This window comes from Protopterus annectens, chromosome 11.part0 (assembly GCF_019279795.1).
Source record: "Protopterus annectens isolate FY-2018-M chromosome 11.part0, PAN1.0, whole genome shotgun sequence".
In the NCBI taxonomy this organism is placed as follows: domain Eukaryota; kingdom Metazoa; phylum Chordata; order Ceratodontiformes; family Protopteridae; genus Protopterus; species Protopterus annectens.
The window spans coordinates 1,390,348,554-1,390,365,090 of record NC_056745.1 but is presented as its reverse complement, the minus strand read 5'-3'; the positions used below and the strand labels follow the sequence as shown (position 1 = coordinate 1,390,365,090).

At 42.1% G+C, this 16,537-nt stretch overlaps 1 protein-coding gene across 2 annotated transcripts in view; it reads left to right on the top strand.

The window, feature by feature from the left end:
* Nucleotides 1-16,537, top strand: part of DOCK4 (dedicator of cytokinesis 4) — a 3,006,016-nt gene that overhangs the window by 2,437,366 nt on the left and 552,113 nt on the right. For both annotated transcript variants that reach the window (XM_044088673.1, XM_044088674.1), the window contains exon 32: nt 6,026-6,111. In XM_044088673.1, coding sequence (XP_043944608.1) covers nt 6,026-6,111 — 86 coding nt within the window. The remainder of the gene's footprint in view (nt 1-6,025; nt 6,112-16,537) is intronic.

Below are 16,537 nucleotides of genomic sequence, written 5' to 3'. Positions count from 1 at the left end.
GAATCAGGGATTTGTGAGCAGTCATAGAATGGATCACTTTTAAATCTCTCCACCACCATAGCTATCATACAAAGAGAGTACTGTCCAGAATTTTACCCATTAGTTATATTGCTGCAGGAATCCTCTTTGAAGACAGTTAGTGTTTTATAATGACAAGGTCCTACAGTAATTAAACAGTTTCAGTGTAACAAGGCAGTAGTACTGGATGAGATCTAGCTAGAAATGTCATAGACAATAGCTATTGCTGTGGTGGCATGGTTAACACACCTGTCCAATGTTGTTTGGAAGGCTGATACAATACTTCTGGATCAAAAAACTGGGGCAGGGAGATTAGACCCAATTATAGATGTCTACAGCAATACGTAGTCCTTGGGTCACAGTTCTGTGTCATTTGATCCACATTTGTGAAGAGTAAGAGTTGTGCCCATGTTCTGTGAATTAAGTCAGAAATGTTCAAGGTGAGTATTGATCTTGTGAATTTCATGGACAAGGTATGAAGGCGCTGCCAAGGTCTGGAGAGCATCTTAGTATCATAGTAAAATACTAGGCTATCAACCCAAGGGGCCTTTTTAGGCCTAGCCACACTTCCAAATAAAACTTGAGAGGTATTGGTTCCCAAGGGTTTTGTGGGGGGAGTACATATACATATAGACACGTATGTAGGTATATATTTTAGGCATGGGTGACCAAGCATTTATATGCTTCCTATAGGTTCATCAGTTAGTAGAGCCATTTTAAGCCTGTCTAATTTCCCTTTTTGTGCTCAAAATAACCCATCCCGCTGGGTAATAGATTGGCCTTACCCGTCTCATGGTTGATAATTGTCTACTATCCTTAATGAGAATAACTGAGATCATACCATAGTTAATTTGAGGGGACCCATGCATGGGATAAAGCATTTTGGAGCTGCCTCTATCCATTAGTAGTACAGAAGGCAGTTCTGCAGTACATATTCTGTCTCCCATTCAGAGATCTGAATTGTGCTTGAATATAGAGATGGATGAACTTGTTTTATGTGAATTGAGGAAATGTTCCACAGTAGCATTCAGTTGATGTTGCAGAAGAGGTTTAGATCCCTCAGCTGAGTATTTCTGATGCCATTCGACTTGCTGATGTTCAGTAAATCCATCAGTATTGGGTTGGAGGGTGCCCTTAATGCCAGACACACGTCACCTCTTATCAGTCTGTAGGACGCCAAATATGGTGACAGGGCTTTGAGTTTCTCCATGTAAGATACATTGTTAAGGCCTTGTATCCTTTTAGTAAGCTATCTATGTGGGCATTCTAGTTTTTCCTTGTGTCTGGACAGTTACGTGCCAAAGGGGGCATTATATTCAATGATTAGCCTAATGAGAGCGAGTAAAGGGGGACAATGACACCCCTAGATCTAGACATAAAACTTTTTTTTATAAGTTGTACAAAATAGAAGGGCTTTCTTACTATAATAGACACATGTTGGTCAAAGGCTATGTCACTCTACACACAATTTCCCAAAACCCGAACAACTGGGTCAACTCTAAGAGGAGTATTGTCAATGTGGTAGTTCCTTGGAGTAGCTGACTTCCCAAAGGATATAATAATGCATTTTTTGGCATTTAATTTCAGGCCATGCTTTTGGCACCAGTTATTTATTTGGGACAAACCTTCCTACAGGATAGCTAAGTCATTTGTGAGTTCATTGACTGCTCCTAGTTGCTGCTAGTTTGCAGTCATCTGCAAACTTAAGTCAACCGAAACCCTTTGCTGTTGGATTTCACTTCAGAAAAGTAGATGCCAAACTGGATAGGTGCCAGCACATAACCCTGGTGGACTCCACTGGTGACTGATTTATTTGTGGCGGTAACGTCCCCTATTTTACTTATATGCATCTACCCTATGAGCCAGTTGGCAATCCAGTGGGTGACATAGGAGTTTATTCCCAGTTTATTTAGCTTTTCTTACTGTGCTTGATTGGGAAATGTGTCAGAAGCTTTGGCCAGGTCAAGGTATGCAGTGTGCACTGTTCCACCTTCATCTATTGCTTTGGTGACCTTTTCAAAAAATTTTCCAGGTTGAGTAAGTATGACCTACCCTTGATGTATTCAAACTGTAATGGGTGCAGTGTTTTGAGGTTCCCTGTGTCCTGATTGATTAATGCTGCAATAAGTCTTTCCATGGCTTTGCATATCTGGCTGGTCAGACTGTAATTGCCTGGGTCTGTGGAACATCCTCCCTTATACAGGGGAATGACTGTAGCTCTTCTCCATTTTCTTGGTACAAAACCTGTAAGGCAGCTGAGACTGAACAGTGTTGTTTGGGGTGTGGCTGTTTAACATGCACCCAGGGATATGGTCAGGACCCATCAGGGCAGTATTTTTAAACTGTGATAGCATTTTTAGGACTTGTTCTTGTATAACAGCTGGAGGTGAGCACGTTTCACATATATCTTGAGGTAAAGATGGAGTTGAGTGAGGGGTAAAGTCATTGCTAAATTTATCAGCCAGTAGGTTTGCTATATCTTCAGCTTCAGTGTAGGTTAGATCATTCACAATGAGCTCAGTGCATTGCTGTGTTGTGGTTTTGAGATTAAAAACATACTTAAAAACACACCTTGTGATCATCTATGACTGTGTAGCTATTTTAGCCTCAAACTTATCTTTGGTGGATTTTATTAAGGCCTCTGCATTTGGTTGTTTATTTCAGCGACAAAGGCTGTAACATTCTGGGAATTACTTTTGGTCAAAATGATTTTCCTTTTATCATAAAGCCTGTTGATATTATGGACCCATCAAGTGGGTTTGTTTCTGGGGTTTGCCTTACACTTGTTTCTGGGGAGGTACAGCTGCACCTTTGCAGCTGTTTACATGCTGGTACAGTGTGGTGGGGTGCATTTCGGCATATTCAGTGCAGTTAACTGAGTCTGGTGGTGCTCTGAAGCTTGCCATTGTATCACTCAGGAGTAGGTAGATTGTCTTAAAGAAATTTCTAAGGTTACCTTTGGTGGAAGGGATCTATAGTTTCAATTTTATTTCAAAGGAGACTGCTTTATGGTCAGATATGGTGAAGATACTCCAGGGAAGGCGCAAGATGCCCTCATATTAGTAAGGTTATCCCCTCATTGGGTACTCTGATTATTTGTTCCAGGGCATTTGTATCGTGAAAGTCCAGGAATCTCTGTGCTTGTGCACTTGTGGTGGTGTAGGTTCCCAGTCTATAGTTGGATAGTTTAGATCACCTAGGAAAATGGTATTGGGTTTATTACTGAGTGATTCTTGTCCCTGTAGATATGTGTTCTGACTTTCTTTTGTCATAGAGAGAGTTCTATAGCTAGCTAATATATACTACTGGACCTTTGTGATGGTAATTTGGACATTAAGAAGCTCTAGTGCATCACGCTGCTTTACCAGCCTTGATGCGAGTCTCTTCTAGATATAGATTGAGACACCTCCACATTCCTCCCCCCCCCCCCCGCACAGTGGCTGGTCTAAACACGTGGAAGGTGTTATAGCCCTGAATGGGTGGTGTGCTGTTGTAGGGGAGTGCTGGTCTGTGATACCAACAGGAATGACAATGGGGAGCAGGTGTAAATATAACTTCTTGGAGTTTGGTTTTACAGTTATGCTTTAGTGGACTTGCTACTGAGTATTTAAATTTCAGTACAAAACAACTGCCTGAAAACCTTCTTCTGCCACTGTCATGAACCAGTAAACTAATTATAGTAAAAGAACTCACTAATTTGAAACTAAAATCAGTTTAACCACTATTAGTAAACTCAGTATTAAGGAATTTTATCAAAGGCCTTTTAGCCTGGTGAGTGATTTAAGAGGAAAGACTTTGCAAAATAGTACTTATGTGCGTATTGTCAATATCCATTAAATGGGGAGAGGGATGAACTTGGGTTGTCAGATTATGATAAGAGTTTAAGAACACATTTACAACAATGTATGTGTGAGGCAGGGAAAACTATTAGACCCTTAGCCTTGAACATGTCTTTCCTGGAACCCAGCTTAATACAATCACAAGTCCTGAAGCTGCTTGACATGCACTCATTACATAAGAATGAAACTAGGGTTTAATACCAACAGTTAGACCACTTAAACAGCAAAAATGCAGTGAGACTATGTATTGGAAAGGGTCTATATTAGATGATCGAACGTTTAAAAGTTCGAACATCTAATAAAAAAAAATAAACTACACAAATAACCTACCTGAACATTTTAAGCAGGGGCGCAAGCCCACTTGCACCCCACATGTGAGGGGCTGCACCCACCACACCCCCCGCTCTTTAAACATACCAACTCTGAGATCGCACTACAGTGCAGAAATGGGAAATCTTCCCATTCCGCACTGTGCAGAGATCTCCGTTAAAATGTTCAAACTTTCAAAAATTTGATCATATGGTGTCGACCATATGACACTCGACCTTTTGAAAGTTCGATTATCTAATATAGACCCTATTAAATCACTATTATTGGCTTAAAGACCTTAGCTAAAGCATATGGAGTCTATTAAAATGAATTTAAAATCAGATGAAGAAATGAAAGCACTTCTATTTCTTTCTCTGTGTAATTGAACTATTCTATTTCCTGTGTCTAACAGGGACATATATGCCAGATCAGAGGTATATTTATCCCAGCCACTGATCCAAGTTTTGCTCCAATAGGTGCATTGATGAATTCTGTTTCACATGGATGGGAAGCCTGTCCCAGAGAAGGGGGAGCCTCTGAGGCACATGTCTGTCTCTCCAGCATGTTCTGTTTATGCTGTAGGCAAGGTTTAGGTCTCTGTATTAGGTGTCACTGATGTTTTGTGTTGTACAGTTGTTCATTGGGTCCATTAAGGCTGGATTAGAGGATGTTTTGTAGGCAAGCCATAGGTCACCTGTCAGCAGTCTTTAGGAGACCGAATATGAAGGCAAGGCTTTCAGGTGGTCTGCATAGGACTTGTTTTCCACACCATGTATTCTTTTTGTGTGAAATCTCTGAGGGTAGTCCAGTTGTTGCAAATGTCTGGTAGAGTACATACTGAAGGAGGCATTATACTCAAAGTTTGGTCTTACAAGAGCAGAGCACAATGTAATGATGACTTGTTTGAATTTAAGTGTAATATCCCTGAAAATAAGATAATATTTTTATACCCATTTGTTAACCATGTAGATCCACTGGACACAGTCCCATTTCATGGGTAACCTGGGAGCAATATGTGTGGGCAGGCATACAGACATGTAGTTACTCTGTTTTTTTTTTTGTCTATGTTTTGATTTAAGTAACTGAAGATAGCATACAGTAATTCTGGCTTTAAGTGGAGCATGCCACAGCCATTGCCTACTGGTGTGAGACAGATGATGGCCTTTTTAAAGGGGACTCTTGGTTACTGGTAAAAAAAGGATGAGGGATGGACAAGAACAGATGTTGGTGAATCAAAGCCCATTTCTTATTCTGCAGCTGGAGACTGTGCTTTGGCTGTGCTTTGATGAGCTCCTTTGGTGGTAAATAAATTACACAAATGTACTATAAAAAGTAAGTAATTTTCAATTTTGTTATAGTTAGAGTGTGAATACCTTCCAAGAGAATGTGACCAACTGTAAAAGAATGACAGCTTAGCTGGTTACACACACAGTTCTCTGTGATTTAACACATGGTGAAATATCACAGATACTAGAAGCTTTAGACATCTGTGAAATTTGCTATTAATATTTCATAGTAACAGAATATTGTTGAAAAAGTCACATGATGGGATCCGTTTATAAATAAAAAATAAGCTTGTGAAAGATTCAGGCCTGAATGTCTTATTCTTTTGACATACAATGGGAAAAATATTAAATGATTTTATTCAGCCTGAAGTTGAAGAATTTTTCCTGTAGAAGGGCAAAGACTGGGTTATTAAATATATAAGTGAGCCTCCTTTGAAGAATTTCAGAGAAAATTATTCATATTTGGCTTGACTCATTTTTAGTATTTTGAAGGCTTTCTTAGACTAGTAAATCAGAGACTTTCTAATATAGATCATTTACTAAAAGATTGCATTTGTACATACTGTTTGACAGGTGGAAGCAAAGTTGATTGACAAGCTAGACAGCTTGATGTCTGAAGGCAAAGGTGATGAGACATACAGGGAATTATTCAGCAGTATGTAAGTAAATCTGCATGATCTACTTTTATATAATTACTAGAGAAATGTGCGACTTAATCAGCAAAAGGAAACTTTTTTAAGAAACTGAAGCAGTTCTGCTGTGATTCACTTCACCACACTATAAATGTGGTCATACATTTTTATAATTATAGGCATTTACCTTGTTGTATATGACCTGTAGAATTTTGTACTTAGTTTGTTTTAGTCTTTATTTTTCCAAAGATATGTATATGCATATTTTCAAATTTATACAGTGCTATATGTTCCCAGTTTTTATAGTACAGTTGACATCATGTTCTGAATTAGTGGTGTGCCCACCTTTGCTTTAATAATTTGTTTCACAACATCTTGCATTTTCTTCATTAATTTCTGTAGACGAAGAAAAGGCAGTCTTCCTTTCCAAAAAAAGGAATGATAATTTTGCTTGTCATGAGCCATAATTATAGGCATGAAACATTTCTAAAAAAATAGTGCATGTGCGCAAAATAACCTTGAAGTGTAAATTTTGTGTTCAAAGGCTTGCAACTGCTTCACTAGCATTGCAAGTTTGATTTCATTTAAATGTAAATTAAGCAAAGTGAAGCCTTTTGGCATTTTATGTGTAGGTTTTTGCAAAAGTAAATCGTAAACACAACTTTGTTGCTGTGATTGTGGGATTCATTGTTATCCAACTTTTACTGTTTGTTGAAAACAGTTTAAATATATTGTGTTTTTGCTATCATTTTACTAGCATCATAAATTGTTTGTGTAGTGTACAGAACATTTTAGGAACCCTGTCAACAGATTACACTATCCATAGATGTTCATCGTGTTTTACTGTTGCAGTCATTACACTTAGGTTATCCTGCTGGCAGGCAACCCGCAGTCGGCCCGAGTTCCAAAGTCTTGGTCCGGCGTCGGTTGTTGTCGCTTCTTCCCTGAAGTCAGTGTGCCAGGGGTATATAAGATGCAACCGACGCCATGTTCTTCAGTCTTTCTTACCGCGCGGTGCCCGAAGCAAAAGCAGTTCGCAAGTGCCGGTCGGCCGACTCCTGAGATTTTCAAAATCGAATTTCAGACCCGAAGTCTTCAATAAAGCTAAGTACCCCATTCGGGAAACTTTTCTTGCTCCAGTCCGATGTCAGTAAAAGTTAACAATTGTATTTCTTGTGGGAAGCAAATACCTCATAAGGATTTTCACTCTTACTGTATTCCTTGCCTAGGCCCTGACCACGATGTCACTATTTGTCGGTTTTGTGCTAGATTCAACAAACGCACTATTAAGCGTCGGTTTGATTTTGCATTGCATTACTTTGGCCGTAGGTTTAATTACATAATGCTGTTGGAACAACTGACGACCGAAATTCATAAAAAGCGCAAAGACAAGGAAAAGGACAGGCATCTGAGACCCAAAACCGATGACAAAGCCTCTTTCAGGCCAGTCGCCGGTTCGCCGGTGCTCAGTGAGGCGCTTTCGCAGTGCCTGACTCCCACTACCTCAGAGCCACAGGCCACCTCCGACTCCCATGTGGAGACATCTAGGCCTCTGGAAACTCAAGGTATTGGTCCTACGGAAACTATTCCCTCAGATGGGTCCGGAGCCGCTGAGCAGGCATTGGCTTCTGAGGGTGTTTTCAGATCTACACAGCTTACTATCAAGTCAACTACAGCAGCTAAAGCAAAGTCTAAAACATCTTTACAGACAAAGAAACAAGTACAGCATTCTCCTGGACAGTCATCCATGCCTAAGAAACAGATGCTCAAAATGGCCGAAGACTTAATTACTTTGATCAGGGGTTCCCATCCCCCTCCTGATAAAATGCCTAGGCAGGATACAGACTATGAATCCTCTGACCAGGTTTCTATTTCCTCTGATTCCTCTTCAGACCAGGGATACTCTCTTCCTCCCTATGATGATTCTGATGCTGAAGAGTCTATTCCTTCAGCCTCTTCTCCTGAGGATTACTCTTTTGGGGAAACCCTGCACACCATGAGGGAACATTTCCATTGGGAAAAACAGGATTATTCAGAATCAAAGAAAAGGCTCAGAGATTTTCTTTTATTACCTCAGCACAGGCCTCTTGCTATTCCCCCTGTGTTAGATATTGTTGATGATGTCTTTTCTGAATCTAGTTTGTCTCCTGATTCTCTACCCCCAGCCCCAGTCAAGCCAGACAGGTACGATAGCGTCTCAGACTCTCATAAATTTCTTTATAAAAACCCTGCTGCTGACCCAGAAACTATTTCTCAGGGTCCCAAAGGGGTGAAGGCTTCCACTGCAAAAAACCCAGTCCCCTCTGACAGGGATTCCAGAGCACTGGATAGATGGGGGAAAAAAGTTTACACTTCTGCAACTTTAGCAGTAAGGGCTTTGAACTGCCAGTTTCATATGCTGAAATACCAACAATATTTAATGTCTTTGTTAAAACAGAAAATGTTTGCAAGTTCAGAATGTCCTGACAATAAGGAAATGCAGGATTTATTGCATGCAGCTGAACAAGTGGGAAAACATACTCTGCAATGTGGTTTTGATTCATTAGAGGCTTCTTGTAGAGCTGCAGTTACAGGATCTGTCATTCGAAGGCATGCCTGGCTTAAATAACAAAGTTTACCTGATCATGTTAAAGCTAAATTACTGGATGCTCCTTTACAGCATGATACCTTGTTTGGTGTTAAGGCAGAAGAGGTGTTAAAGAAAATGGAGGATAAGGCAAAATCTATGCAGACAGTAAAGGATTTCTTACAGGTACAGCCTCCTAGATTTAGCAGAAATTGGCCTTCTAAAAATTGGTCCTTTCCCGTGTCAGACAGGCCTCAAAGAGGCAGATCTCAGCAACAAGGCCCTTACAGACCTAGACAATGGGATGCTTCTACCCCAAGGGAGGAGAAGACAAGTCACTACCTTACAGGAAACAGTCCCAATGACTTCCCCCTTTCAAAAGCCAAGCACTTATCTCTTGGCAGCACCTTTAGGGGGAAAGCTAGCACTTTTCTCACAAAATTGGCACATTATCACCCAGGACAAATGGGTACTGAATATTGTCTCTCAGGGCTACAGGTTCCACTTTCACACCCTTCCAAGGTCAAAAGGAATGCCAGACCTGCCACAAAACCAATGGGCAGAGGCACAAAAACAGATTACAGCTCTCATGAAATTGAGAGCTATTCAAAAAGTACCTCAGCAAGAAGTGGGACAAGGATTTTACTCAAGACTTTTCTTGGTTCCCAGAAAGGACAAAGCCTGGAGATCCATTCTGGATCTGTCTATTCTAAACACTTTCCTGGATGTTCCAAAATTTAAGATGTTGACACTGCAGCAACTTCTACCCATGCTGGGCAAAAGGGCTTGGCTTGTTACTTTGGACCTCAAAGAGGCATACCTGCATGTCCCAATCAGACAAAATTGCAGAAGATACCTCAGATTCATAGCTGGCACAATGCATTACCAATTCTCTGCACTGCCCTTTGGCTTATCTACTGAGCCCAGGGTCTTCACAAAATGCCTGGCACCAGTAATTGCATTTTGCAGACAAAAAGGAATTCAAATATATCCCTATTTGGACGACTGCCTTATTCAAGCAGGGAGCAAGGACATTGTTCTAAAGCATCTGACATTTGTAAAAAGATTACTAGTTGGCCTAGGGTACACAGTAAATGAAAAGAAATCAAAACTAGTGCCCTCTCAAGAGATAATATTCCTGGGTGCAAGCTTGAATACAACTACCCAGATGGCTTATCTCATGCCAGACAAGCAAAGGCAACTGACAAATTACTTTCAAATGATGGCAATAAAAACCCAGCTACCTGCAAGAAAAATTCTGCAGGGTTTGGGGTTCATGGCATCCTGCATCCTACTAATTCCATATGCAAAACTGCATATGAGAAAGTTACAATGGTATCTAAAAAATGTTTGGACTCAACATTGCCACAGCCTGGAAGCAACAATAACTATTATTCCCTGCCTGCAGCAGGAGTTTCGATGGTGGGCACTGGCATGTCACCACAACAAGGGACCGCCTTTCACTTTACCCACAGCCAGGCAAACACTGACAACAGATGCATCAGATTATGCTTGGGGGGCGCACATGGCAGGAAAATGTATTCAGGGCAAGTGGTCCGCAGAACAAATGCATCTTCACATCAATCAAAAAGAGATGCTAGCTATACAGAATGCCCTGACAGCCTTCAAGGACTTGCATCCAGGACAACTACTACTAAAGATGGACAACACCACAGTAATGTGGTACATAAACAAGCAAGGTGGCACGCACTCATACCCCCTTTGCAGACAAGATATGACTTTGTGGAACACAGCACTGACCTATCAAGTTCATCTGCAAGCACAATTCCTGCCAGGAAAGAAAAATACTCTGGCAAACAATCTAAGCAGAAACCTCATGGATCCTCATGAGTGGAAACTAAATCCACAGGTGTTCAACATGATAACAAAGAAATGGGGATACCCAGACATAGATCTTTTTGCCTCCCCTCTTAACTGCCAACTTCAAAAATTTTGCACAAGGGTTTATCACACACAAACATGAAAAGTGGATTCTCTTTCATTCAGCTGGAGAAACCTAAAAGTTTATGCCTTCCCACCACTGCCTCTCCTCTCCAAGGTGCTCCTAAAAGTCAGACAAGAGAGGCCAAATATGATATTGATTGCCCCAGACTGGCCACGCCAGCACTGGTACCCAGTCTTAAAGAACTTGGCTCAAGGCCCAGCCTGGACTTTACCTCAAATCCCTCAACTTCTGACTCAACAAAACAATCAGATCCTGCACAGCCAACTCACAACCTTAAATCTGGCTGCATGGCAGATACCATAGACAGTTAGACCACACCTCTCTCTAAAGCTGTTATGGATGTCATTCTGGAGACCAGGAGGCCCTGCACCAGGAAATCTTATGCAGACAAGTGGAAGAGATTCTGCCACTGGAACCAGGCACAAGGCTTTGACCCACTTGTACCAAATGTCCCTCAGATTTTACAATACCTGAGATGTTGGACAAAGGCCTATCCTTTTCATCTATTAAGATCCATGCCTCTGCCATTTCAGCTCATTATACCATGGAACCTCCTATTTTCTCTCATCCATTACTAAGACAGTACCTCAGAGGGGCTAAAAACATAAGACCCCCCGGAGAGCACCGATACCTACTTGGGACCTCAACTTTGTCTTGGAGAAACTCACTTTGCCTCCCTTTGAGCCAGCCAATACTGCTGATATAAAATTCTTATCATGGAAAACTGCTCTGCTCCTAGCAATAACTTCTGCATGAAGAGTCTCAGAGCTACAGGCTTTAATGGCAGTTGAACCTTTATCATTTTTCATCAAGACAGGGTTTCTCTAAGGACGAACCCAACATTTATGCCAAAGGTGGTATCCAGTGTGGCTCTTAACCAAACCATTCATCTGCCAACATTCTATCCAAATCCCCAGAATAAAGGGGAGAGACTTCTACACACTTTGGACATACACAGGCAGTTACGCTTCTACTTGGATAAAACAAAAGCATTCAGAAAAACTGAGCAGCTGTTTGTAGCTTATGCTGCAGGATCACAAGGAAAGGCTATCTCAAAGCAGACTATTTCTAAGTGGATAGGACACTGTATTCGCTTCTGCTATGCACAACATGGAAAGCCAGTGCCTAACAACATTAGACCACACTCTACCAGGGCAGCTGCCACGTCAGCAGCCTTCCTCAGAGGAGTACCAACCAAGGACATTTTGGAAGCTGCAACTTGGAGTTCAGTGCATACTTTTACCAAGCATTACCACTTGCCTCTTTACTCTAAATCAAGAGCAGACTTTGCCACTGCAGTTCTGCAGGGCCTCATAGCCACTCCTAATCCTATTTAGACCCAGCCACCCTACCTCAGCTTTGGGATTCTACCCAAGTGTAATGACTGCAACAGTGAAACACGATGAACATAGTACAGTTGTGTACCTACCATAAATGTAGATGTTCGAGTGTATTCACTATTGCAGTCCAGGTTACCCACCCTCCATCCCCACTTTCTTTGCTGGGACTTTTCTATATCTTTCTATCCTATACAACCTTTGTGGTGTATTTGCTTGTAGCTGAAGGTATTGTTTATATTTTGCTGTATGTCTTTATTAGCAATATGTATTGTCTACCTATTTGGGGGCACCTGACATCTGGGGCAAGAAACACTGAAGAAAATGGCATTGGTTGCATTTTATATACCCTTGGCACACTGACGTCGGGGAAGAAGCAACAACAACCAACGCCGGACCAAGACTTTGGAACTCGGGCTGACTGCAGGTTGCCTGCCAGCAGGATAACCCAAGTGTAATGACTGCAACAGTGAATACACTCGAACATCTACATTTATGGTAGGTACACAACTGTACTTTTTGTATTCAGGGACAGAGAAAATGTGCATTTGTGTCCAGCGAGAGCCTGGCATAGTATCCAGGATTAGTTTCCTTGCATCCAAGTGCTGGGTTAGTCTCTATCTCCCCTACAATCTTTAGATGAAGGGGATAATCTGAGAATGAACTGAATGTTACAGTATTTACTTAATTCTACTTCTTGTAGACTCTGTACTTCTGACTAGTATTGTCAATCATATATTTGTACAGTGCATGGCACCTTTAAACTGCTTTACATTAACGCATATATGAAGAAAGGTCTGTGTGCACTAAGAACTGTCTTTCTTCCTCTCAGGAAATCATCATACACAAGCTTACCTACTGTGCCACACCCTAGCAGAAGCACCGCCCTATGCTTCATACCTTTTTAAGGTCAGAGAAACACTGAAGCACATGAACATATACATTCTCAATGCCTTTTTGTCACAGCTTGCACTTTCCACCTTACTCTGTCATAGTTGGATTCCTCAGGATATCTTATTTATAAACATTCCCTGCAGGAATTTTTCTTTATTTCTTTATATTTAACCATCAACTTTATCTGCATTTTATCACACATTTTATTGGGTACTATGATTTTATAGTTTCATAGTTTCATAGTTTAGTACTAGGCTATCTGTCCTGGGGCATTTATAAGGCTAGCCGTAGTGATGTGGCTTTCGCCACCCCATGTAATGGTACAAAAGTGTACAGAATAGATTTAGAATATTGTGCCTCTGTCTAGTAGTGACACAGTGAAGACCCCCTTACATAATAGAATTAGTTTACTGTGCCTCTGTCTAGTAGTGACACAGAGATGACCCCCGGGGTAAACCTACGATCTCCCATCCAATCGTCAAGATTTCTCTTGAAGAGAGTCAGTGAAGGGCTCTGTCTAACATGAACTGGGATTCTGTTCCAGAGTATGGGAAGCCTCTGAGTTATGAATCTGTCCCTCCAGCATGTCCTATTCATATTTGTGCTGAGGTTTAAATCTTTAGCTCTCGTGGTTCTGATGGATTTGGATTTTTTGAGGTGGAGCATGTCCATCAATTCCTGATTGGACATGGCCTTGTACGTCAGGCACAGATCACCTCTGAGTAGGTGGTATGCTACTGAATAGAGCTGGAGTTTCTTTAGTCTGGCAGCATATGACATATGTTGGAGACCCTTGATCCTCTTGGCGAGGTATTTTGGGGTCTCTCCAGCTGTTGCAAGTGCAGGGTGAGGTACATACCAAATGGGGCATTGTACTCAATCATGGGCCTGATAAGGGAGGAGTATAGGGGTACAATGACCTCCTTTGATCTGGATGTGAATCCTTTCATGATAAGGTGGGCAAGATAGAAAATCTTTCTAACCACTTTGGCAATGTGGGTGTCAAATGAGAGGTCACTATCGACTTGGGTCCCCAGGTCTCTGATTACTTTTTCCGTACTCAGTGGGTTACTGTCTATGTGATAATTTGTGGGTACTTTGTTTTCCCCAAAGGGGATGACTATACATTTTTTGGCATTTAGTTTAAGGCCATGACTCCGGCACCAGTTGTCTGTTTCAGTGAGGCCTTTCTGTAGGATGTATGTGTCAGCTGGTGTATCGACTATGGCACCTAGTTTGCAGTCATCTGCGAACTTTGTCAGCCACAACCCTCTCATGTTTGCTTTTACATCTGAGAAATAAATGCCGAACAAGAGGGGTCCCAGGACAGAGCCCTGTGGGACACCACTTGTGACTGGCTTTGAGTCTGACATGGCTCCAGCGATTTTGACTTTATGGGTTCTGTCCTTTAGCCAGTTTGCAACCCATCTTGTGACATATGGATTTGCATTTAAGCTGTTGAGCATGTCTATGATGCCTGAGTGGGATATTATGTCGAAGGCTTTAGCCAAGTCCAGGTAGGCTGTATGGGCTGCTTTGCCCTCGTCAATGGCTCTAGTGACTGTTTTGAAAAAGTCAACCAGGTTCAAAAGGCAGGATCTGCCTTTTACAAAGCCGAACTGGGTGGGATCAAGTGTCTGTAGGTCCCCATTGTCTCTGTTTATGAGTTCCATAATGATTCTTTCCATAGCTTTGCAGACCAGGCTGGTTAAGCTTATGGGGCGGTAGTTTCCAGGGTCTGTAGAGGTGCCTTCTTTGTGGAGTGGGACCACTTTTGCTGTACGCCAGTGTTCAGGTACATATCCTGTAGTAAGGCTAAGGTTAAATAGCATTTTTATGTGTGGGTTTAGCTCCTCTTGGGGTTCACGTAGCACGCAACCCGGGATACCGTCAGGTCCCATTGATGCTGTGTTTTTAGCTTTGCTGAGGGCGGTTCTCACCTGGACATCTGAGATGACAGGGAGGTTACATTCAGCTGGGATAAGTATTTCTTCTTTTGAGGGTGAGGGAGGGGAGAAATTTGCACTGAACCTGTCTGCCAGAATGTTGGCAATATCTGTGGGTTCAGTGTATTTTTTGTCATTGTGAACTAACTCTGAGCATATCTGAGGGTTTCTGCCCAGGTTTCTAACATAGCCGAAGAAGGCCTTGTGGTTATCTTTAGTGTCCATAGCGATTTTTCTCTCAAAGTTGGCCTTTGATGTTTTTATGAGAGAACGTAGCTTTCTACTAGTGCTGATCAGAGATGTCTTCTCTTTATGGGATTTTGCTCTGTCGTGCAGTAGCTTCCTTCTTTTGTTATACAGTTTGTTTATGGCTGGGGTCCACCAGACAGAACGCCTGCCCTTGGTGGAGAGGGTCTTGGTTTTATTTGGGATTGCATGATCCATGCATTCTTGGAGATGTCCGTAGAAGGCATTTGTGAAGGATTCAGCATTGTGGGATGTGGTTTCCACTGGCCCAGTGGACTTAAAGGATACCATCTCAGTCTTAAGAAGTGTAAAGTCGGCTTTTGAGAAGTTTTTCACTGTAGTCTTTTGTGTTGGGGGTGGAGGTGGGATATGTATATCCAGGGTGATTAGTTTGTGGTCAGATCTCACTACTGAGGGGTATACTTCCGGTGTGGAGCACTTTGTCCCCATGTTTGTGATGATCAGGTCTAGTATATTATCTCCCCTTGTGGGAGAGGTGACTAGCTGTTCCATTGCATTTGAATTTATGAATTCCAGGAACCTTTGGGCTAGGGTATTAGGGCTAGAATAATGCACCCAGTCTATGTTAGGGTAGTTGAAGTCTCCCAATATGATGGTGTTTGGTGAGACATTCATATCCTCCAATGTCTTCAGGAAGGCTGAATGGGGTTCTGAGATTGGGAGGGTGGTCTGTAACATGCTACCAGTTGTATAGCAGTTTTGCCTACGGTTAGTTGCACCTGGATGGTCTCTGATGCTTCATGTGTTGCCACTAACCTGGAGGTGTGGGTGTCCTTGATGAATATGGACACTCCCCCTCCCTTTTTGGTTTGGCCCGAGTTTTGGTTCCGAAAAGCATGATACGAGGTATAGCCTGGTAGTGCTGGGGTGCTCTCAGGAGCCTTGAACCAGGTTTCAGTTACTGCACAGACACCGATGTTCTCCATACTGAGTGCTTTGAGTGCCTGCATCTTGAGATTAAGACTTCTGGCGTTGAGCAGCATTACCCTTAATTTTTTTCCATTTTTGTTTTCTAAGGAGGTGGGTTTGTCTTTTGAGCCTTGCCTATAAAAGGCAGTATGGGGGTGGCAAGAGCCTTAGCCAATATCCGGAAGCCCAGTGGTGACAAGTGCAAGCCGTCCCTTGCGAAGCAGCGTGGCGTGTCCAGCATGTCATCCCAAGCAGACAGACATTGGATCCTCCTAGAATGACACCAGTAATTGAGCCAATTATTAAAGCTGATCATCTTGTCTTTGTATTGTGGCATCATTCTTGGTGAGGGCAAGATGCTGCTCAAGGTCAGGGTCATACCAGCCTGGGCTACATAATCAGAGAGCTACTCTATGTCTCTTTTCATGTAGTCCAGGGAGGTACATCTCAGGTCATTCACGCCGGCATGGACAATGACGGAGTAATATTTGTACTTGCTTTGGAGTGACCTGAGTGCATGTGTTATGTGGCGGATCCTAGCTCCCAATAGGCAGCTCACCGTTACCCT